Source organism: Candoia aspera, chromosome 2 (genome assembly GCF_035149785.1).
Source record: "Candoia aspera isolate rCanAsp1 chromosome 2, rCanAsp1.hap2, whole genome shotgun sequence".
NCBI classification, from domain to species: Eukaryota; Metazoa; Chordata; class Lepidosauria; order Squamata; family Boidae; genus Candoia; species Candoia aspera.
In genome coordinates this window covers 9,082,246-9,106,543 of record NC_086154.1, presented here as the reverse complement: position 1 = coordinate 9,106,543, position 24,298 = coordinate 9,082,246, and the positions used below count along the sequence as shown (strand labels likewise).

Below are 24,298 nucleotides of genomic sequence, written 5' to 3'. Positions count from 1 at the left end.
ATTACATCGACCCTTCCTACCCGGTCAGGCAGAGAGGGCATGTTACGGACCCTGTCCACGAGGGATTGCCGATTGGCAGGGTCCAGGAGGAGGGCCTTTTCTGCCATTGCCCCCACCCTTTGGAATAACTTAGCCCCAGAGGTGAGGCAGGCCCCCACTCTCCCGGCCTTTAGAAAGGGAGTTAAAACCTGGCTTTGCCACCTCACTTGGGGTGAGAGGGAGGACAGTAGATAGTGGAGGTGGCTGGTGGCTGGTGCCATGATGTGGCCCCTGTAAATTCCATCATGACCATCTTGGATTTTACATTTTATATTATTCTACATTTTACATTTTACATGTATTAAATTATATTGTACAATGAATTTTTATTCTTTTATTTATTGTAAGCCACCCAGTTTCAGCAAAGGATCGTTACCTTGTTGTGGTGCTGGAGCTTGAGCACCTCAGTGATGCCATGAGCTAAACCGTGAAGGGACACCCAAGACGGGAAGGTCATGACAGAGAGGTCAGACTAAATGCGATCCCTGGGGAAGGTAATGGCAACCCACCCCAGTATTCTTGCCGTGAAAACTCAATGGATCAGTACAACCAGAGATATGTCGGTATACCATCGGAAGATGAGACCCCCAGGTCGGAAGATGGTCAAAATGCTACTGGGGAGGAACAGAGGATGAGTTCAACTAGCCCCAGACGTGATGACGCAGCTAGCTCAAAGCCGAAAGGACAGCTAGCAGCCGACGGTGCTGGTGGTGAACGGCAAATCCGATGTTCTAAGGATCAACACACCATTGGAAGCTGGAATGTAAGATCTATGAGCCAGGGCAAACTGGATGTGGTTATTGGTGAGATGTCAAGATTCAATATAAACATTTTGGGCGTCAGTGAACTGAAATGGACTGGGATGGGCCACTTCACATTAGATGACCACCAGATCTACTACTGTGGACAAGAGGACCACAGAAGAAATGGAGTAGCCTTCATAATTAATAGTAAAGTGGCTAAAGCAGTGCTTGGATACAATCCAAAAAATGATAGAATGATCTCAATTCGAATTCAGGGCAAGCCATCTAACATCACAGTGATCCAAATATACGCCCCAACCACAGATGCTGAAGAAGCTGAAGTAGAGCAGTTCTATGAGGATCTGCAGCACCTACTGGACAACACGCCTAAAAGAGATGTTATTTTCATCACAGGAGACTGGAATGCTAAGGTGGGCAGTCAGATGACACCTGGAATTACAGGTAAGCATGGCCTGGGAGAACAAAACGAAGCAGGACATAGGCTGATAGAATTTTGCCAAGACAACTCACTCTGCATAACAAACACTCTCTTCCAACAACCTAAGGGACGGCTTTATACATGGACTTCACCAGATGGACAACACCGTAATCAGACTGACTACATCCTTTGCAGCCAAAGGTGGGGGACATCTATACAGTCGGTAAAAACAAGACCTGGAGCTGACTGTAGTTCCGATCATGAACTTCTTCTTGCACAATTTAGGATCAGACTAAAGAGATTAGGGAAGACCCACAGATCAGCTAGATACGAGCTCACTAATATTCCTAAGGAATATGCAGTGGAGGTGAAGAATCGATTTAAGGGACTGGACTTAGTAGATAGGGTCCCGGAAGAACTCTGGACAGAAGTTCGCAACATTGTTCAGGAGGCGGCAACAAAATACATGCCAAAGAAAGAGAAAACCAAGAAGGCAAAGTGACTGTCTGCTGAGACACTAGAAATAGCCCAAGAAAGAAGGAAAGCAAAAGGTAACAGCGATAGGGGGAGATATGCCCAATTAAATGCAAAATTCCAGAGGTTAGCCAGAAGAGGTAAGGAATTATTTTTAAACAAGCAATGCGTGGAAGTGGAAGAAGACAATAGAATAGGAAGGACAAGAGACCTCTTCCAGAAAATTAGAAACATTGGAGGTAAATTCCAGGCAAAAATGGGTATGATCAAAAACAAAGATGGTAAGGACCTAACAGAAGAAGAAGAGATCAGGAAAAGGTGGCAAGAATATACGGAAGACCTGTATAGGAAGGATAACAATATCGGGGATAGCTTTGGCGGTGTGGTCAGTGAGCTAGAGCCAGACATCCTGAAGAGTGAGGTTGAATGGGCCTTAAGAAGCATTGCTAATAACAAGGCAGCAGGAGACGACGGTATCCCAGCTGAATTGTTCAAAATCTTGTGAGATGATGCTGTCAAGGTAATGCATGCTATATGCCAGGAAATTTGGAAAACACAAGAATGGCAGTCCATCCTCCAGGAAATCAAGCCAGACTGCTCACTGGAGGGAATGATATTAAAGGCAAAACTGAAGTACTTTGGCCACCCTGGAGAAGATGCTGATGCTAGGGAGAGTGGCGGGCAAAAGGAAGAGGGGCCGACCAAGGGCAAGGTGGATGGATGATATTCTAGAGGGGACGGACTCGTCCCTGGGGGAGCTGGGGGTGTTGACGACCGACAGGAAGCTCTGGCGTGGGCTGGTCCATGAAGTCACGAAGAGTCGGAAGCGACTGAACGAATAAACAACAACAAACAAGCCACCTAGAGTCGTCCTTGAACAAGACTGGGCGGTGGATAAATTTAATAACTAAATGAATGAATAAATAAACGCCCTGCAGTGCTTCCCAGCTGTTTTCCACTGGGAGTAGGGAGGCACGAAAGGGTTAAAACTACAGAGTTCCGCGTCCTAGACCTGCCCCTAAAGGCATTTCCTGCTCCGCCTGTTCTTGGAGGCAAAGCGGCTTTGGTGGGTCATCCTCGGGTGGGGGGACCGGGTTCTTTGGGGCCGGCGGGAACATCGCTAGGGAGGAGGAAGACATTTGGAAATGGCTGGGTGGCGTCCTGCAAAAAGCGATGGCTGAGCCCGCCGCTACTGCTTTTAGCGCGCCCCAAAGGGCAGGGGAGCGAGATCCTCTTCCCCTGCTGCGTGTCAGGTAGACTTCCTCTATCTGAGGAGGCTTTCTTCTTCGCCACAAGGTCAGACAGGCATTAGTAGATTTATCTTCTGAGAAGCGATGCGTATTTCCAGGTAATCTAAGCTATTGCCGTGAGCAACACACCGGTGTTGCTTTTAAGCTTTGCGCTTTGGGTTTCTGATTTATTTGTTTAATAATGCCACGGGCATTTATTTATTTATTTCAATGTGTGACACATGTATTTATTTCCATGCACAATGGGCATTTATTTATTTCCATGCACAATGGGCATTTATTTATCCCAGTGCCCAATGGGCGTTGATGTATTTATGTGCAACGGGCGTTTATTTATTCCAGTGTGCAGCATTCATTTATTCCAGTGTGCGATGGACCTTTATTATTTATTTCAATGTGTGATGGACATTTATTTATTTCAAGGTATATAGCAGTCCCTCTCAAATTCATGACTCCGGGTACCTAACAACAGTTAAAAATCATCATAAGAAACACCTCACTGTAACCTAACTTAAGCTATACCATAACTGAAAAACAATGATGAGCTTAAAACTGTTTTTTGTTATGTCTCCATTGTTATTGCAAGGGTGGAAGAATTTCAGCAATTTGAATACTGTACTAAGAAAAGTTTTGGCACGGAGTTCCTTACTGTAGTAAGAGTTTAAACTGTAGCAGGAAATATTTAGCAAGCAAGCTTCGAGAGGAAGTACTATTAGACAAAGCAAGATGTGAGAGGGAAGTGGGCTACACTTAGAGTAGCGGAAAGTCTTCCTGTTGCACAGCGCAGGTACAGCCTGACATTATTATTTTTTTTGGTCTTTGGGTTTCTTTGTAACCTGCCACATATTTACCCATTTACTTGTTGCTTAATTATAAATGCACCCTGTTTCCTGGGTATTGGGTCTTGCCCATGTGTGTTGCTGAAGATGTGTGCTTGAGGCTTTGCAAACCCATAATAAAGTATTTGGGGACCGAAATACTCTGTGTAGTACTGACTGAGTAGAGAAAATGAACCTCATCTTGTTCCTGAAGGCAAGTGAGAGGGGAGAAGAAAATGTAAGTCAAAAATGTGATATAAATACATTTAGAAGTTCCCTCTTACAGATTTTCCTCTAACACAACAACTATGAATAGTACAGTACTAATTGACAAAATAACTAGGGCGGATTACAGTTTTCCTAAGCAATAAAATATTGTCAGGGTTTTTTTTCCCAAGGGAAGATTATCCATTCTCTTGCAGACAGTTGCTGATGTGCCTTTTAACAGTAGGAATTAGCATGTGAAGCATCTGCTGGCATCTGAATCTTCAGCAGCTTTCAAAAGCAGAAGAGCAGGCCAGGTTGGGGACTTCTAGTCAGCTGGCAACTCTTTATAACCTTCAGGGCTGAGGAAAAAAAGCTGTATACTGTAGGTAGTCCTCACTTAACAACTGCCCTGCTTAGTGATGGTTTGAAGTTATGACGGTGCTGAAAAAGTAACTTTACAACCAGTCTTCACCCTTATGACAGTTGCAGCATCCCCACAGTCATGTGATCACCATTTGTGCACTTCCCAGCCAGCTTCTGACAAGCAAAATCAATGGAGAAGCAGGCAGTAAAATTGGAAGTCATGGTCACATGATGTCTTGCTTAATGACCGTGTCACTTAGCAACGGAGTTGCTGGTCCCAACTGTTGTTAAGCAAGGACTATCTGTACCAGGAAAAAGGAGCATGGTGACTGTCCAAGTGTTGTGGAGTGACACCTTCCCCCATTATCTCTGATCATCGGTTGTGCTAGCGAGGATAATGGGACCTAGAGTCTAGCAAAGGAGGAAGAAATAATTATTCTCTCTTCTCTACAGGATGCCTCTATGACTAACTGAAAATCTGTTGAGAGATTTCTGGAATGTGCTGTAGTTCGTCCTTGATACCGACGGAGATGCACCATCAATGATAGTGCAGTGGCCTTCCTCAATTCAGTCACTTCAGCTGACTTGGCAAACAAGTGGCCTCTTTTGCCTGGCTACAGAGGGGTCTGAATCTAAGATTTCTAGGAAGGAAGGGAAGCTGCATGAAAACAGAGGCTGGATGCTGGGCGTGAAGATGAAACAATCAGACCCACTGGTGGACCTTAATTTGAAGAAGGTCCCTGATGAGACACTTGTTGCTGGGGAGCCTCCAGGTGGCCTGGTGTTGAAATGGATTGAACAAGACCCTGAAGGAGGACAGCCGAAGGAGCGGGAAGGCCAGTGGCAGGAATTCCTGAAGGCTAGGAATCTCCCTCATTCAGTTGGGCTGCAGAGGGATTCTGGCCCTTGGGACGATGCCAAGGCCTTTCTGATCTCCTTTGAGCAAGTGGCCGAAGCTTGCCAGTGGCCTAGAGCCGAATGGATGGCCCGGCTCCTGCCAGCGCTGAGCGGAGAAGCGAAAGAGGCCTTCAATGGCCTCGAAACTGGGGACCAAGAGGATTATGGGAAGGTCAAGGCTGCCATCTTGCGGGGGGCAGCCCTCAAAATGGAGGCCCAGCGCCAGCACTTCCGTCAGTTCCGCTACCAGGAGATTGAAGACCCCCGGAGGGTTTACAGCCACCTCCGGGAGCTTTGCCACCAGTGGCTGAAGCCGGAGAGACACACCAAGGAGCAGATCCTAGAGCTGCTGGTCCTGGAGCAGTTCCTGGCCATCCTGCCCCCGGAGATCCAGAGCTGGGTCCGGGAGTGTGGCCCAGAGAATTGTGTCCAGACGGCAGTCCTGGCAGAGGACTTCCTGATGAGCCAACAGGGGGCAGAGACGTGGAAATGGCAGGTGGGGTTTTGGATGTATTGGAAACGGATGAGTTCATCAGCCCTTTGTAAAACCCTTGTGTGTTACATTTTTATAATCTTAGATGATGGGGAGGCTGGGAGAGTCACAGAAGAAATGTCAGGCATAAACCACAGAGAAAAGGAGAGTCTGCTGGAAGCATCTCATAAATAACAACTCAGGCCAGGTGACGAGAAACCTGGGATGAAGCACTTCACATCACTCGAAGAGATTCTGCCTTGATGAACCTCCCATGAACGAGAGTTGGAAATTCCTCTTGCAGTTTCCAAGATTCTGTATTTACCCCTAATTCTAGCATGAAAGAAACTTTACTGAAGTCTGGGTGATTCTTGCTTCCTTGATCTTGCCCAGCAGGGTGGGCCTTGACAGACTCAAGGTATCATACCTGAGATCTCCCCCTTATTTTATTTTCACAAGCCCCCTGTAAGGTGGATTAGATCATGGGAAAGTGGCCCAAAGTCGTCCAGTTTGTAAAACGTGAACCGCAATCTCCTTAGCTTTTACTAACTAATATGCTGTACTGGCTCTGTGCGCCTGAAACATATTATTATAAGTTTTAATGGGTCTACTCACAAGGGGTGCACAAACGTTTTGAAGCCGAACAGGCTCTTCGGATCTCGCTGAAGTATCAGGGAGTGGCTGCCCATTTTTGGAATGGGCAGAAGAGCGCTAGAACACTTCAGGCAAAGTCAGAACAACTCAACTGAAACTGCAAAGGTTCTGCAGACCGTTATTTCCTGTCCTCATCTTGGTCACGACCCATCCGGCTGGACGTGACTAAGGTAGCCAGAATTACACAGATTTCCTTAATGCTCTTCTGGAGTAAATACGGAGTCTTGGAAACTGCAAAAGAAATTTCCCAGCCTAAATTGCAGTGAATCAATTAAGGCAGAGTCTCTAAACAATTTGAAATGCTTCGTCCTGGGTTTCTCGGGACCTGGGCTTGGGTGCCATTTAAGAGAGAGGCTATCAATGGATCCACCTGCTTTTATCTCTTCTGTTCCTTTCCCAGTCTCCCCGCAATCTCTCATCATCCCATTCTCTGCATTTGCCCACCATTCCCTGAGTTTCTGCATTGCTGGCTGAGAATTTGGCTAGCGGTAGGCCGGAAGATCTGCAGGGTGCCAAATTGGGGAAAGATGGCTTTTATATAAAACCACGAATCAGCTGAACACTGGATAGCCAAAGCAAACTTTGAAAATCACTATTTGTTGTTCTTCGGACCTTTCTCCTCTTCTGAGCTGCAGTGCCAGGAATATTCTACCAATTGTATTTCTTTTATTGTATATTATTAGATTGCCTTGTTATTGCACTGGCTGACGCTGCTGCATTAATACACTGCTTAAGAGTTAGCTTGACTGAAGCCATTCATGCATTCATGAATAATACAAGTAGTCCTCGCTTAGCAGCCACAACTGGGACCAGCAACTGTCACTAAGCGCCATGGTCACTAAGTGGAAAATCATGTGACCACGATGGGCTTACGACATCACTTCCCATTCGGTCGTTAAGCAAAACATCATGTGGCCATGACTTACAATTTTACTTTCATATTCTCCATTAACTCTGCTTGTTGCAAGGAGGTTGTGAAGCACCTGAATGGCGATCATGTGACCGCAGGATGCTGCGACAGTCATAAATGAGTGGATTGGTCACAGAGCTGTTTCTTAACACCATCATAACTTCGAACAGTTGCTAAATGAGGCAGTTGCTAAGTGAGGACTACCTGTTATGCGGTACCTTGCTGGTGTTCGAATTGAGGAAAGTGCAACTTTAACACCAGTCTGGCTAAGCAGGATTTAGGTCTCTTTTACTGAGTGGCTGGGGATGAGGTGACCACAGTGTCCTGAGGAGAGCATGGAAGAAAATTTGCCAGGCAGGATTGAGCCATAGTTAGCTGCAAGTAGAGAACAGCTATTACTCTGTTAGGTAAGAATGAGGAGAATCTGATTTCAAATCCCCACTTGGGGATGAAAAGTGCCAGGTTACATTGTCCTGATCCTTTTTTTTTTTTTTTTTCTTCAGTGAAATGTACCTTGCAGGATTGTTGGGAGATAAAAACGGGGTTGAGAGTGTACTGTGTGAATGCCTATTGTGAGATTTCTACGACACTGAAATAAATCATTCTGAGTCATTGCAGAACACACACAACTCAGATGAAAGTATTTTATTTTATTTTATTTTATTTATGTATTAAATTTATATCACGTATAGTTTTCAAGACACTGTCCTCAAATCTCATTGGATTTTTCTCTGCTGTTTCAGGTGCCGGTATCTTCCAAAGACGAGATTGGGAATCCACACAACCCTGTAAAGGAACTGCTGTTTGTGAAGGCTGAAGAGCATATTCTTACAGATCCGGGATCAACACACCCAGGTTTGTGATTTAGCACGCTTGACTTGATGTCTGATGCAAGGAGAGCATTTAGTGTCCCAAATCCTACTGCGCCCTTTCAACTCTCAGGTATGAGATCACGAGATGAAATCATTTGGGTATTTTAGTTAAAGCCTTCTTCACATGTAGAGACTTAACACGGCAGCCCGTGAGTTGGCTTGCGTGTAAGGACTAAACTGCAATCTAGTACTGATTGATACTTCATTATGGTTCATGACCAGAAAACACCGACCACGTCGCCCAACCCACAGTCGGTTCATAGCAGAGAACAATGAGCTGTCCTAGACAGACAAAATAAGCCAGATTTCATAATTTGTCTTGGTGTGGGGTCTAAAACAGAATTTGGCAACGTTGACAATAACACCAATGTTAGAATCTGCAAGAAGAATTAAGCTTAACATTTATCTCAGGGTTTCTCAATTGTGGCAACTTTAAGATCTGTGGACTTCAACTCCCAGAATTCCACAGCCAGCCATACTGGCTGTGGAATTCTGGGAGTTGAAGTCCACACATCTTAAAGTTGCTGAGGTTGAGAAACACTGGCCTGTGTGGTCACTAAGAGTCGATTTGATGGCACTTAAATCAATCAAAGCCCTCATTCAAGGGGAGTCCATGACTAAGAGTAGCAGCTTCATTTTGGTAGTTTTAATTACTATGTTTTTTTCTTTATTTTTAATCTAATGTTATAGTTTTATTGTGATTTCTTATTAGGTCATATGAACGGTATATCTTGTATTGTATTTTATTGCAGTTAGCCCTCTTGGGCATATTTCACAGAAACGCAACAGATAAACGTAAGAAATCAATCTTATCTTCTGCAGATGATGAAAACAGGCCTTGTAGCCATCCCATATCTTTACCTCCACCTGAGGGACAAGAATTTGTTGAAGCAGGACCAGCTGAGGTATGTAAATATCTGGGGGGTGAGGGCAGGAGGCTTTGTGACCAGCTTTTTGTGAGAGGCAATCTTGTATTACAAAAAGAGGTTAACTGACCCTGGCTCTCAGATATTTTAATACTGAATGATCAGGCTACAAATGCTTATAGGAGGAAAACAAACCAACCAAGATGGATCTATACCAGCCTTTCTCAACCTTTTGACCCTGGAGGAACCCCTGAAATATTTTCCAGGTCTCAGGGAACCCCTGCACATTCAGGCTCAAATAGAGGCCAGAAGTTACAGAATTATTATATTCATTTCATGGGTAGGCCTGTATATATTTTTATTTATTTAACAAACTTGATCACCGCCCATCTCCCTCCCAAGGAGGGACTCTGGGCGGTTTACAATAAAAAATGTAGAAATACGCACGAACAGTGTCCTTAAACTAAAGAATGAATCTTACCTCTTTAATGTGAAGTTGCCTGAATTTGAAATAATCGCGATCTCCCAGGGAACCCCTGGTGGCCTCTCGTGGAACCCGGGGGTGCCAAGGAACCAGGTTGAGAAACCCTGGTCTGGACAGTGTTGGCTGTTGAAGGGTTGTTGCTGGCGTGAGGAGAGTCCAGGGCAAGATTCTCAAAGTGGAGCAGGGGAGCTCAAGGGAAGGCTGTCATGGAAACAAAGCAATCCACTGAGAGATGAATCCAAGTCATGGAGATCTAAAAGTTGTGATCACCGGGTGCCCAGCCAACTAGACCAACCAGGATTATATAAAAAAAGATACCAATCATGAATAATGAATTACATTTGCATAGGTAGGAAAAAGTCCCTACACTATATCAACAATAAAGTAATCATCCAGATATTGACCTTGAGCCCGGCACCTTAGTTTTGCTGTCAGCCCAATCTACATTCCTTCCTTATTATAAGCATTATAAGATGTCCCCTTTTATCTTAGACTTTGCTTGACATTTTGACACCTTAACAATGTTCCCTTCCTCCAGGGCATGCTGCGCTAAATCCCAATGCCACAGGGTACCCTGCATGATCATAGCATCTTTAATTTTTACATAATTACATTGCTACTACAGGTAGTCCTCGACTTACGACCACAATTGGGACTGGAACTCCCGTTGCTAAGTGAGACAGTTGTTAGATGAGTCACGCCCAATTTTATGACCTTTTTTGCCATAGTCGTTAAACAAATCCAGCTACCCCTACTTGTTGGAAGTCAGCTGGGAAGGTTGCCAATGGCGATCATGTGCTCTCAAAACGCTGCAACCATTGTGTGAGCCATTCGCCAAACTCCTGAATTTTGATCATGTGATTATAAGGATGCTATAATGTCATAAGTGTGAGGACCAGTTGCAAGTCACTTTTTTCAGCACTGTCATAACTTTGAACAATTGCTAAATGAATGATTGTAAGTCGAGGACTACCTACACTAGCACAGGAAGACAATTTTAAACAGAAAAGTCCATTATTTACTAAGAAACTAAGAGTTTTAACTTTCAAATACCACAAGACCTACAGAAGAAAGGGGACTACCATGGGCCAAAACTAGAGTTTCCAGGAAAAGGCAAACTTAGCATAACTATCCCTTACTTTAAGTTGGAAGGAACATGAGGAGGAGGAAGAGTTGATGAGTAGTTGTTACTTACAAGAGTAACAATGCTCATATTTATTGTATTTTTTTCTTTTTTCTGACTGTTACTTACGTGGTTTTGTCCAGCTGGTCATGTTTCTTTAAATTGTGTGTTTTTAATTACTGTAAGCTGCCCAGAGTCTTTTTGGGGTCGGGCAGCCTCAGAACTCAAAACAAGCAAGCAAGCAAGCAAGCAAGCACACTGGACTACGAACATAAAAAGGCAGGTGCAAGCAGCTTTATGAAGAGTTCACTCTAAAAATGCCAGGCTAATGGCTTCCAAGTCATGTAGGGAGTTATTATTTTTATGGTTGCTTTTATCAGGTACAGGAAGGAGAGGGGCCAGAAGCGGGTGGCTGTCAGGGGTATCTGCAGGGCATGGTCAAAGAAGTCAAGATGGCGCCCCTTGACAGCAACGGAAGCTCTGCCTGGCTTTTGTGTGTTGCGTGTGCAGCGCCGTGGCCGCCATCTTGACTTCTCTGGCCACATCCTGCCGTCACCCTGGGCGTCTGTAAAGGAAAGCAGCACAAGACTGCCAGCAGGTGGTGCTTTTCCTTGACCGTGCTTGTTCTGGTAATGACAGAAGAGGAACAATTCGCAAGAGCTGTCTTTGGGCACTGTCTCGATTCGTATTCTGGGAGCCTTCGTGACACTCACCTCTTTGGGAGACACATTTACAGGGAAGGATGAAAAGCTCAGCTAAGTTCCAGCGTGTCTCCAAGAGAGGTTGGATACCTGTTGGTCCAAAATGCTTACAGGTAGTCCTTGCTTAACAACCATCCATTTAGTGATGGTTCGGACTTACGACGGCGCTGGAAAAAGCCGGCTTATGACCAGTCCTCACACTGAATGACCGTCACAGCATCCCTGCGGTTACATGATCATAATCTGGGTGCTTGGCAACCAGTTCGCATTTATGACTGTCACAGCATCCCATGGTCACACAATCGCCATTTTAGACCCTCCCGGCCGGTTTCTGCCAAGCAAAATCAGTGGGGAACTGTGTGATTCGCTTAACAACCATGTGGTTTGCTTAGCGCCCCTGGTGATTCACTTAGCCACCACCACAAAACATTCATAAAATCGGGTTGGATTTGCTTAATGACCACTTCACTTAGCAACCAAAATTCTGGTCCCAGTTGTGGTAGTTAAGTAAGGACTACCTGCAGAAGATCCTGTACTGAGCAGGGGTTGGACTAGATCATCTTTGAGGTCATTTCCAACTCTAGGATTCTTAAGGAAGAACACACTTTGTGTGCTGGCCTGCTGGCCTGTTTTTCTACTGGGAAGCTTCCCAGCCGGTGGGTTGCAAGCTGAAGCAGCAGAAGCAAAGGGGAAGATCGACAGGCTGAGTTTCTCGAGGTCCGCTTGCAAATGTCAATGGGTTTCAGTGTTTTAGGGCCAAATCACAATTTGAGCTTCTTCTGGGTTCAGGGATCAGTGGACTTCAAGCTGGCTGTGCATTTCACTGAGGGAGAATGGGCCTCGCTGGACCCAGCCCGAAGTGCTCTTTACAAGGAGATCCTGCAAGATGGCCGTGGGAAGGGAACGCCTCAGGGTAAGTGACGAACCCATTTCCATCATTACCTGGAAGAAAAGAGAAGAAAGGTTTTTTAAAAAAAACTGCAGGTTGCGCCCTTTTGTACTGTGATGAAGCTGGGGCAAAATAACTTGCTTAGCAACTTCTGAAGGTAGAAGCAAAGGGTGACTGTTTCTTTTTTAGGGCAGAAGGAATGAAGACACACCCAGTGGGGAACTGATGATGTTACCTAGCTGGGTGATGAAATGTCTGCAAACAACCAACCAAGCTCAGAGAGCACCACGGACTCCACAATCTGTCTGTTATCTCAGTGTTTGTGACCTGTAAAACGGGATAATTAATTGGTTGCCATTGAGGGAATTACTCTGCATTTCTGACGGCAGAACCCTCAGCGGTAGATCTGCACTTGCCACTATATCGCAAGAGGTTACAGATTCCGTATTTAATTTTGTACCAGGCCCAAATTATTCTTCTCGGTTTTAGTAAAAAAAAACAGACAAAACCAAAACTGATCCCCAGGACCTGAAATCTGTTTTACCTCGCCTAGAGTAGAGGCATGGACTGAAATTGTTTATGGCCAAATATATATACAGACTAGGAGCCGAATATCACAAACCCCACCTTTACACACAGATGGTGGCAGGCTGGATTCTTGATCCCCCCAAATAGGCTGTGAGAGATTCCAGATGAAGAAAAGAAACTCCTGCCAAATGGCATTGCTAATTCAGTACTTGATCAGAAGCTCTGAATTAGGGTAGAAGTTCTGCATTCATTGAAAGCTGAAACGGTATTTCATGGCATTTTGTAAGCTGGTTATTTGTACATCCACCTGTTGTCCGTGTTGCAACAATGCTGCAGCGAGGTGTTCAACAGACAGTGGAATGCCCCCAGTAACAAAGGCGAGACCTTCAGCCGCTCTTAAAAGAGGGTATGAGAGTGGCAAATTGTTGTCAGCCCCACCAGGTAGACCAGACCGAGAATCAACTCCACAGGAAGGCTAAAACTAGTTTTACTGAGAGGGGCTATAATAATAGAATTGTTTAAATCTAAATGTGCTGTACCTCCTCCCCTTCTTATACTCATGTGAGTTAGGGAGGTGTCTGTCTGAGCTTCTTGCGCATATTTTCTACTTGTTTTGGACGTAAGATATGTTTTTCCCCTCGCTGCTTTGGTAACAGACCTCGCCTGTCTCCATCAAGGTCATCTTCCTTACTCTCTGCAGCAGTGTTTCTCAACCTTAGCAACTTTAAGATCAGCTGGCTGGGGAATTCTGGGAGTTGCCAAGCCCACACGTCTTAAAGTTGCCACGGCTGAGAAACACTGCTCTGCAGTTTCTATGATTTTCATATATTTTCTCTCCCTGCCTTCCCTGCTTGATCTGGATTCCTTCCCTGTTCCCTCAGATCACATCACTGCAACTGAGATCAAGGAAGAAATGCTCCAGCCAGCCAGCCCCGAACTGGTGGGAGCCCACAAAACACTCCTAGAAAGGTCCTGTGGGGAAGTATCTGTGAAGCCCCTTCCCCAGAAAGGAGACGCTGATTTAGAAAACACACAGGGAAGAAAGCTGCCAAGGAGGTGGCTTTGGGAAGAGGGACAGGCCTTTAACCAGCATCTAACCCCCAGAAGCGAGAGAAGGCGTTCATGTCCCGAATGCGGGAAACAATTCCATGACCAGGCCCAGGCGGTGAAGCATCAGATGATCCACAATGACCTAAAACCCGTGGAGCTCCAGAGTGTCCGTGCAGAGGAGGAGACACCTTTCAACTGTCCTGGCTGCAAGACAAGCTTCCCGAGACAAGGAAACCTCCTCATGCGCCAAGCGATCGACCCGGGTGAGAGGCTGTTCGCACGTGCCGAATGCGGGAGGCACTTCCACGAGTGGATTCCGCCAAACCAGCATCAGAGGATGCAAGAGGGAGACCGGGCCTACGAATGCCCGTTATGCCAGAAGAAATTCCGGAGGAAGGGCAACCTGATTGTGCACCAGAAGACCCACACGGGGGAGAGGCCGTACGCGTGCGCCCAGTGTGGGAAGAGCTTCAGCGAGAAAGCCAAGCTGATTCGACACGAAAGGGTCCACACTGGGGAGAAGCCGTATTCGTGTCCCACGTGCAAGAAGAGTTTCAATCAAAGAGAGACCTTGCTGAGGCACCGGAGAACCCACACAGGGGAGAAGCCGTACGAGTGTTTGATGTGCGGGGAACATTTTGCTCAGAAAGAGACGCTGCTGCGGCATCACCGAATTCACCCGGGAAGGAACTTCAGTAATGTTTTGTGAAGCAGGAAGGGAATAGTGCCCGTATTCCCCCCTCCCCTGGAAAAATCCTTCCCCCTGTGGTGAGGAAACCCTTTCAACAACGAATAGCCACTCTCTAAATTCCAGTAGAAGAGACTATCTGCAGCTCAGGGTTGAACCGTTCGGTCCCTGGTGTTCTTTGAGCTTGGTGGTTTTCCGGCAGACGTTTCATCACCCAACTAGGTAATGTCATCAGTGAGAGGGAGGGTGGGGTTCGCTGGCTGTTTCTATATAGCAGCTTGCCCTGCCAATCTTCGTGAGTGTGTGGCTTCCTTCTCGAGGGTTGCTTGATTAGGGTACTGTTGTTTATCTGCTTCAGCAGCCAACGCGCATATCAGCAGGAAACAATCTAGGATGAAAGAGTTCCATAATCAAGGATCCATCAAGGAAGAAACTACAGGTAGTCCTTGACTTACGACCACAGTTCAGACCGGAATGTCTCTTGCCAGGCGAGGCAGTCATTAACTGAGTCACACCCAATTTTATGACCTTTTTGCCACAGTTAAGCAAATCACCACGGTCATTAAGTGAATCATGTGGTCATTAAGCGAATCTGGCTTCCCCCATTGACTTTGCTTGTCGGAAGCTGGCTGGGAAGGTTGCAAACGGCAATCATGTGACCTCAGGGCACTGCAACTGTTGTAAATACACGCCGGTTACCAAGCACCTGAATTTTGATCACACCGCAGGGATGCTGCGACAGTCGTTAAGTGTGAGGACCGGTCGCAAGTCACGTTTTCCAGCGCCATCATAACTCCAAACGGTCGCTAAATGAACAGTTGTAAATCGAGGACTACCTGTACATCCCAACTAGACAGCCTGATAAAAAGATAAAAGACCATACTTTTGTGCTGGCTGCAGGGCTCCCTTCTCCATGACCAGCATGGAAATGCAGGCTGTTAGGTTGGACTGTAAACCGTAAGTTGCTTTGTGGGGTGAACAGGCAAAGGAAATGCAAAGAAACTTCCCCTTTATCACTTCTGCTTTGACACACAGAAGAGTTAGCTCAAGATCTCCACGACAGCGTTCACAGACACCACTGTTCCTGGAGACCCTTCCCTTGGTACCCCCGATACAGACCGAGATACAGGGAAACATAACCATCCCTTCCTTCCCTCTGTGGGTATACCCTGTTACACAGGGTAACGACAAAGACTACGTAGCAACAGGCAAAATAAATCAAAGGCAGGAGGAAAAAAGGACGCCCGGTTGACACCAGCACCCTTCCCGAGCTTTCCCGTCTTCTGATCCTTCTGAATGTCCTCTGCTTCCAGCATTTTCGTCCTCTGCTTCAGACGTTGCCTTCTGCTCTTTCAATGTCTCCTCTCTCTCGCAAAGCCTCATCCGCTCCATCCAACGACTTTCTCTGCCTTTGCCTTGCTCGTGACCCGCTCCCTCTCCTTTCTTCTGCAATTCAATCCTCATTCATTCCCCCTGTAGCAGTGTTCCTCAACTGTAACAGCTTTATGTCTGGACTTCAACTCCCAGAATTCCCCAGCCAGCTGCTGCAGCTGGCTGGGGAGTTCTGGGAGTTGAAGTCCAGACATAAAGCTGTTACGGTTGAGGAACCGTGCTCTGTAGGGCCTCAACATCTGACTTTGATGCAGGTCCCTCACTTTTGTATCCCGTTCCTTCTTTACCCCATCTCTTTTTCTTCTACCACTCGTGTATCCTAGAAAACTTTTCCCCCCGTGTCCAACTTGAAGTTTCTCCCGTGTACATCCACATCTCACTTCCGCAGAACATGGGCAGAAACGCTCTTATGCGTAGCCATTTTGGCTTCCTCCAACAAGCGTTCGTTCCTTGCAAAAAGCCCACGCTCCAGCCAGTCTTTCTAGCGGCATTTTTAAAAAGTTTTGATCCTTTAAACGGGAAGCTGCAAATGCCAGCCCCCCGCTTCATCTTGATTTCCTAACCTGCTTCGGTGTCCGTAAAATTCCACAGGAGAAGCTTCCTGAGCCAATGGAGACATTTGAATTTGGAGAGCTCCGTATAGGTAGATATTCTTCCAAAATGTCTGTCTGTCCTCGTCATCTAGGTCTGCCAGAAAAGGATTCTCCCCTTCCAGTAGCGTAACCGTAGATACGTATTTAGTCCAGCATCCGGCGATAACTATATTCATATCTGCTTGTAAGGCTTTATCCTGTATGCCATGAATTCTGTGCTCCCAACTTCCTTTTGCAACCATTGGAAGGCGTGACAGTGTGGGGCTGAACTGCCCAGAGTCGCTGGGAGTCAGGCAATATATAAATTCAATAAATGGTTGTTGTTGTTGTTGTTATTGTCAGCCTACAATCTTATACTGCTTACCCAGGGGTGAATTCCACTAAAACTGGTTGCACTTACTTCAGTTTTCATAGCTGGCCTTGGCTGGTCCTGAAAAGCTAAGTATCATCAACCCTGGTTAGGGCACTTGGATGGGAGGCCACAGGGAAATCCTTGGCTATAGGCTAGGCTGGGGGGTCAAAAAGGAAGGCAGTGGCAAATCACTTCTGTATTGGACGTTGTTGTTACTGGGATGGAAGGCCACCAGGTAATCCTGTAGGCTAGCCTGAGAGTCTGAAACAACATCTTGGCCAAGTTTGCATTTATACCACTATTCTTTTGTTCCAAATCCAGCACTCTGTGTTCTGCACAGTTAACACTGCTACCTAGTCTGGGACATGACTGGGTTCAAATCACATGTTAAACTTAACTGACAAACTGCACATACGAACATGTATCATGTGACGCTTGAAAAATAAATACTACTGTGCTTGACCTGATGGCCTGCTTCAGTCTCCTAAAGAGCCAGCTGGCATCTACTACAAGCCACCCAACCCCTCAGGGTTAGAGAGTTGTGTGAATGAAGGCAAGCCAGCTTTCAAAAGAACAGCATAGCACGTGGAAATTTAGCAGATTTACTCTTTTATTGCATGCTGTGAATGACCAGTCGATTTTAGGTTGCTTAAGGCACAGCAAGAGCGCCCGTTTGGTGTAGCGGTCAAGGCACCAGGCTAGAAACCAGGAGACCGAGAGTTTTAGTCCCACCTTAGGCATGAAGCCAGCTGGGTGCCCTTGGGCCAGTCACTTTCTGTCAGCCATAGGAAGGAGGCAATGGCAAACCACTTCTGAAAAACTTTCCAAGAAAACTGCAGGGTCTTGTCCAGGCGGTCTCTGAGAATCAGACACGATTGAACGGGGAAAAGAAAAGGCACAGCAACCCCATTGGCTTAAAAAAAAATAAGTAAATGTTACAAAAAAACAGTGCCTTGATACTCTTGATGGAAGATTTTACATATACATTACTTAAATACAAATGTATTTCATATTCGTATATTTTATATTTACTAGTAACATATTAGAAACATCTGCACTTTTATTATGGCTCTGAAACCCTGTTTTATTTCCTTGAAGAGCTGTGATGGCCTTCTTACTCTTCCTTTCTCACAGGCCTACAGATAGCTGTGCGCACAGAAACAAGATCAGGTGTACACTCCAAGGACAGCTTCTCCAGAGGAAAGGCATTGTTTAATAACGGTCAAGGGGCCCCAGCGAGGATGGAAGGAAGTCCCTTACATGGAGTGATGTTAAGATGGAGTGAAGGAAGGAAGTTATTTATATGGAATGAGGTTGAGGTGGAGTCTGGGCAACCGAGCAAGGGGCGGTATTCTAGAGGAGGAGTTGAAGGGAACGTATACAATGTGCTGTAAGGAGGGGGTCCTGTGCGGCCCCCCACCCAACCGCTCCCTGTCATCGCTTTTGCTCTTGGGTGAAGGATAACGAACTTAATTTCATGCAACTGCCTGTTTCTTTGATCCTGGCTCAGAAGTGAACCTGGTAACAAAATTAAAAACAAATTCTAACACTCTCATGCAAGAAAAGTAACTTTTTAATGGCATCTTCTAGACCAGAATTCCCCAGCTGGAACGCTGGCTGGGGAATTCTGGGAGTTGAAGTCCACCCATCTTAAAGTTGCCAAGGCTGAGAAACACTGGTCTAGGCGAACCCATTTACAGTATTATGTACGTAATCACTGACTCTATCCTAGAATGAATTGGGCAGCTTACAATATAACCCAACACAATAAGCTGATGCTGGACGCTTCCTATTTCACCGGGGAACCAAGCGGGCCGCTTCGACTCCCCTCCCCGCACGCACTGGGGCGACCGCACCTGTTGAACCGCTACCTGTCCCACAGCCCTAGCAGGCACAGGAACCAAAACAAAACCGCAAGGAAGGGGAGGAGGCGACCCGCTTTGTCCTCCGTTCCCCACCCCTCCGCGGGTCCCGGCGCGGCCCGCTCCTTCTGGCCGCCAGAGGGCCCCGGCCGCGCGATCTGGAGAGCGGAGGCCGACTCCCGCCACCACCGCTCGGCCGAGCAGGCAGCCTCGCTTCCTCCGACGGCGACTGCCGCAGCCGGGCGCCGCGCGGTCTGCAAGGTCCCGGTTCCCCTACCTGCAGCAAGCGACCCTGCGGCCCGGGCGCACGGTGCGGTCTTGATCCGGTGTCAACCCGGGCGGACTCAGCGCGCGGGGCCGGCGTCCGGATCAGCGGCGCCGGGGGAAGGAAGGACCGGCGGCCCGGGCCGGCCGCGCGGCAACTCCGGCTCCTGCGGCGAGCGGTCGCGGAAAGCCATTGTCAGCCGCGAGCCCCTTTCCGCGCGGGGAACCCTGGGAAATGCAGTCCGGTAACGGCGCGGAGGCTCGCCCGGTGGAGGTGCGCTCCCGGCAGGGCGAACTGCAACTCCCAGGGTTCCCCGGGAGGGGAAGCCACTGAGCTTCCAACCGGTCTAAGTTTGCAATGTAGACATTCCTCCTCAAGACCCGAGGAATTGGGTGGGCTGGGCTGAGCAGCTGCCTGGAGAGATTGAATTTTTGCTTGCTTTTTACTCCCCCCCCCTTTGCGTTTCCGTCCCGGCCGTTCGTCTTTCTAGAAAGAAAGGGCTTCCCGCCTGGAAACCACGCCCGGAGGTGAAGGGTGCAGAGGTACTTTGCACATGCTCAGAGGCCTTTTCCGAGTCGCGGCCGCCCTCCCGACAGGCTTCCCTTGTCTTTTCGGCCCTTGTTGGGAAGGGAAGGGGCGCTGTGCGTGATCTTCGGGGAAGGAAGTGCGCTTTGCACATGCTCCGAAGGAATCTCGTCTTTGCTGTCGCATCGCCCTCTGCTTCTGGGACGGCCTTTTTTTCCGTTTCGGTCTCCATTATCCGTTTGGGGAAGACGTGCATTTCATCGTACGTGTTCGTATGCTGGAGGCGGGGGGATCCTTTCTGCGCATCTTTGCAAGCCGTTTCCCCCCCCTAATTAAAAAAAAATTCATGTGGCTTAATCCTTTCGTGTTCGTTTCTTTTTCTCCTTTTCCCTTCTGATAAACGGGCGACGGATTGGGCTGTGCCTGTCCAGTCCTCTACTGAACGGAGAATTGCACTCTGCGTGTGTTCAGAGGCGCTCTTTTTCCCTCCTAGAATTGAGACCCGAAGTTGTAAATATTGGCCTTTGCTGATCGGGGGTCGGCTTGTGTGGAAAAGGCCGAAGGAACGTCATTTTCCCCCCCCTTTTTTAAGGCTTTTATTATAGGCTTTCAAATATTCTGTCAGTCACTTCCTCTGTCTCTGCCTGACAATTGCTTTAATCACTTCCTTCTTTTTTCCTTTCTCTATCTGTATCCATCCCTTCTAAAATCTCTCCTGCTTTCCTCCTTGCCTTCCTTCCTTTCCCAGTAGCCTCGTTTTTTGCAGAGGATCGAAACCGATTTACCATGAATGTTGGAATCGACAAGACCGCAGAGGACGAAATGCAGGTAACAATTTGGAAAGAAGGGATGGGTCCTGATTAGTGGAGGGAAGATCCCTGATCCCTTAGGCCCCCAAAAAAATCTTTTTGCAATCTGTACAAATTAACTATTAACCTGTGATGTGAAAGTAGAATTGTGGCAAAGATCACAGGCTTTGCTTGCGGATGGTTGGAGGTTCAGATACCATATTTTCCATCTAAGTTACCCACCAGATCTTGGCTGCAGAGACACAAGGGACCACTAGGTGGCAGCCAAGAACATTTTTCTCTGTCTCTTGGTTGCTGTCTAATGGAGGTCTGAGATTTTGCAGGCAAGATCCCCCAGCCATTAAAAGCCTTAGGATGACCCCAGAGATTGCCAGTATGATTTGCATGGGGGCAGAAGAGGAATTGAAAAACTGGAGGTGTGCATTGCTCTGATTTGAAGTGGGCAAAGGTGCTTTCTCTGCACCACACATTTAAAGTGGCGGGTAATTCCAGGCCGTGCCTCCCTCCCACCCAGCTTTTAGCACCCCAAGTTCCTCCCTGCCCCCAGTCTTGGAAAGAGCAGAAGACTGAATTGTGGGAGGAAGATCTTCCAGTCTTTTGTATTCAACCCATTTTATTTTGGAAAAGAGGCACCGATCAGCAGTGCATGGTAGACAACCTTAGTTTGATCCCAGTGAGACGCCGCCTTAATGTGGAAACTGGCCACTTATGCCAAAGGTCTTGAGGAAGTGCTGAAAACTGAGATTGATTGGGGTTGGCTTAAGTGAGTTGTACTGAATGAATCAGAATGGCTTGGGCATGCACTGACAGAAGATTTTACATATATAGAACTTAAATGCAAATATACTTCATATTCGTATATTTTATATTTACTAGTAACATATTAGAAACATCTGCACTTTTATTATGGCTCTGAAACCCTGTTGTATTTCCTTGAAGAGCTGTGATGGCCTTCTTACCCTTCCTTTCTAACAGGCCTTGATAGATAGCTGTGCGCACAGAAACAAGATCAGGTGTACACTCCAAGGATAGAGAAAAGGTATTGTTTAGTTAATGGTCAAGGGGCCCCAGGAAGGATGGAAGGAAGCCCCTTACATGGAGTGATGTTAAGATGGAGTGAAGGAAGGAAGTTATTTATATGGAATGAGGTTGAGGAGGAGTCTGGGCAACCGAGCAAGGGGCGGTATTCTAGAGGAGGAGCTGAAGGGAACGTATACAATGTGCTGTAAGGAGGGGGTCCTGCGTGGCTGCCCACCCAACAGCTCCCTGTCATCACTTTTGCTCTTGGGTGAAAAATAACTTAATTTCATGCAACTGCCTGTTTCTTTGATCCCGGCTCAGAAGCGAACCTGGTAAGGAGATTTTAAAAATTCTAACAGCACAAAGCCATAAACCATGGTTTACGAGGCCCAATGGCTGGATTTGCAGGTTGTATGAAGCCAGTTCCAAACAAACCCCATTATAGTTATCCATGATGCCCACAACAGTTGTATTTGCTATTTGGTTTCATTCATCCAGATAGAAGTATATATTTTATTGATTCGTATGTTGTATGAATTACACCTTGGGTGGTGTGCTGATTAGAACAGCCAAATTAAAAATGGCTGTGCTGGGAAAACAAATTCAAATCACACCCTCAACACAAGAAACTGAAAAGGAGAAAGAATTGTCGAATTAAACCACAGCAGCTTTGGAAGAGAGAGATTTTAAAAAGTAGCGTAGCTTGGAGCTAAATGCAAAAACTACAATGTAAAGTTTACAAAATCTGCAGTATCTCTGGCAATCTCCCCAGGGTGTATTTTTTCCTTTCTTCAGGACAGTCTCCTAAGCCTTAAAAAAGAAACAGAAGGGGAGGAACGGGATTGTCAGGAGGTGAGAGACACCAAGAAAAAGTCAACGGAAGATGACAGAAATGAGGACTCCACGCCCAAAGATAATTTACCGGTAGGAATTCACGTTCCCACATCCCCTCTGCTCCTCCTTCCACACGTCGTGTGATCCACTTTAGCAAGAGATTGCTGCAAAAGTTCCAGAAATACGCTCAGAAGAGTTATCTTAGGGGCCTCCAGAGGCTCAGCTGCAATTCTCTAAATTCCTAGGCACATGCCAGAGCGATGGAGCAGCTCCATGTATGAAGCTGGCAAGGCATGATACAGAACTAAGTAAAGGGGTATGGTGTTTATTTTTATTTATTTATTTAATTTTTACCCCGCCTTTATTATTGTTTTGTAAATAACTCAAGGCGGCAAACATACCAGATACTCCTTCCTCCTCCTATTTTCCCCACAACAACAACCCTGTGAGATGAGTTGGGCTGACAGAGAGAGCGACTGGCCCAAGGTCACCCAGCCGGCTTTCATGCCTGAGGCGGGACTAGAACTCACAGTCTCCTGGTTTCTAGCCCAGCACCTTAACCACTAGACCAAACTGGTATTGAAGCCCCCCGCGCAGAAAAAGAGTTACCAGCTGTTTTTTACAGGTTCACTTAACCTATAGTGTAAGCTTTTTGTCGACAAAGGAATCAGAACTATAGGTGATAAACAATATTTTCCTGATGGATGTTACAGCAGGGGTCCCCAACCCCTGGGCTGCAGACCGGTACCGGTCTGTGTCCTGTTAGGAACCGGGCCGCACAGCAGGAGGTGAGCGGTGGGCGAGCGAGTGAATTTACAGCCTGAGTGTTTACAGCTGCTCCCCATCGCTCGCATTACCGCCTGAGCTCCGCCTCCTGTCAGAGAAAGCAAGCCCATTGGCTGCTATCTCTAAACAGCGCGAAGAAAAAAGAATAAAAGGTCGGGAAAAAGAGGAAGTGCTTGAATCATCCCGAAACCATCCACCCCCCCACAGTCCGGGGAAAAATTGTCTTCCATGAAACCGGTCCCTGGTGCCAAAAAGGTTGGGAACTGCTGTGTTACAGCATTAAGCATGTATTAAAACCATTCCCTGAACAAATTTCCCAGGACCTGCCAAATTTCAGTGGGAAAGAGAATTGTGAAGCATCTTATTCAAATGATTGACAATGTAAAATAAAATAACACCACCAACAGCAACACCTGGGGATGTGGCAAATGAAATCTACCTTTCCAGACTCACTACTTGAAAATCTTGAAGAATAGCCCTGTCAGAGAAATTGGTCAGTAGGTTATAAATTCATTTAAAATAGTAATGATGAAAGGAAAAAGAGGTCTTTTGTATGAGAAGTCAGCCTCAGAGTTAAATGCATCTTCATCTCATTTATTTTGCCCTGGATGCTCAAATTCATTCTGGACCATCTGTCTGAATCTTGTTTCATATTTTCCAGTACATACTTTCAATAAATAAAAGGTCTTTGGAACTTGAAATCATTTAATCAGGATTTAGTTTTAAGAATCCAGATTTTCTCTCTGCTGTTCTAGCAAAATGCTCTGTCTTTTTACTGACTGAATGTAACTGCTCTGAGAATCTTTTTGGTCTGGTCAATTGAATGACGATGCCATAAATTAACTAATGGAATTCACTTTCAGTTTGGAGATGAGCACCAGATGATTTTAAAGGGGGCTGGAAGGAAGTCATGGTTTTCAGTGGCTAGAAGATGCCTGAATATTTCTTCAGGAGTCAGAAAGCAGAATGCCTTAAATACCAGCCATTGGGGAATAACAGTGTCATCGACTGGTCACCCTCCTGTCCCTGCTTGTGAATTTCCTGAATCTGCCCACTTGGCTATTGGTGACATGGATGGCTGGACCAGGTGTGGGAGAGATTGTCGAGAGGCTGGGAAAGGAATGGAAGAAATTTAGAAACACTCAAGGGAGAGAGGATGGGTCAGTTGACAGATTATGCGTAGGGAATGGCCTTGAAGGACAGGAGAAAGAGCTGCTACCAAGGCAACGGGTAGATAAGAGGAGCCCAGGCCAAGAAAATAACTAGAGTAAAGGTCTCAGACAAGCCCCTCCCTCGTTCACCTGCAGATAATGGGAGGGGGGGAACCACATTCAGACTTGGAAGGTTCTATTAATATAGCTCAGTGTTTTTCAAACCTGGCAACTTTAAGATG

General features: G+C 46.5%; 3 protein-coding genes across 3 annotated transcripts in view; all 3 read left to right on the top strand.

Moving 5' to 3' along the window:
- The window catches only part of LOC134489823 (uncharacterized), a 60,984-nt gene that overhangs the window by 25,747 nt on the left and 10,939 nt on the right, over positions 1 to 24,298 (top strand). The window contains exons 6-14 of the mRNA XM_063292692.1: positions 4,954 to 5,726; positions 8,010 to 8,121; positions 8,961 to 9,043; positions 12,102 to 12,225; positions 13,611 to 14,474; positions 18,687 to 18,976; positions 19,422 to 19,473; positions 20,205 to 20,284; positions 22,081 to 22,209. Of these exons, the coding sequence (XP_063148762.1) occupies positions 4,954 to 5,726; positions 8,010 to 8,121; positions 8,961 to 9,043; positions 12,102 to 12,225; positions 13,611 to 14,474; positions 18,687 to 18,976; positions 19,422 to 19,473; positions 20,205 to 20,284; positions 22,081 to 22,209 (2,507 nt within the window). The remainder of the gene's footprint in view (positions 1 to 4,953; positions 5,727 to 8,009; positions 8,122 to 8,960; positions 9,044 to 12,101; positions 12,226 to 13,610; positions 14,475 to 18,686; positions 18,977 to 19,421; positions 19,474 to 20,204; positions 20,285 to 22,080; positions 22,210 to 24,298) is intronic.
- LOC134492132 (uncharacterized) lies at positions 4,764 to 9,344 on the top strand. The gene is made up of 3 exons (XM_063296302.1): positions 4,764 to 5,726; positions 8,010 to 8,121; positions 8,961 to 9,344. Exons 1-3 carry the CDS (start codon positions 4,875 to 4,877, stop codon positions 9,131 to 9,133), a joined length of 1,137 nt encoding a protein of 378 aa, XP_063152372.1. The 5' UTR covers positions 4,764 to 4,874; the 3' UTR covers positions 9,134 to 9,344.
- Positions 11,595 to 15,259, top strand: LOC134492137 (zinc finger protein 271-like). Its single transcript, XM_063296309.1, has 2 exons — positions 11,595 to 12,225; positions 13,611 to 15,259. The coding sequence occupies exons 1-2, from the start codon at positions 12,042 to 12,044 to the stop codon at positions 14,486 to 14,488; spliced, it is 1,062 nt and encodes a 353-aa protein (XP_063152379.1). The 5' UTR covers positions 11,595 to 12,041; the 3' UTR covers positions 14,489 to 15,259.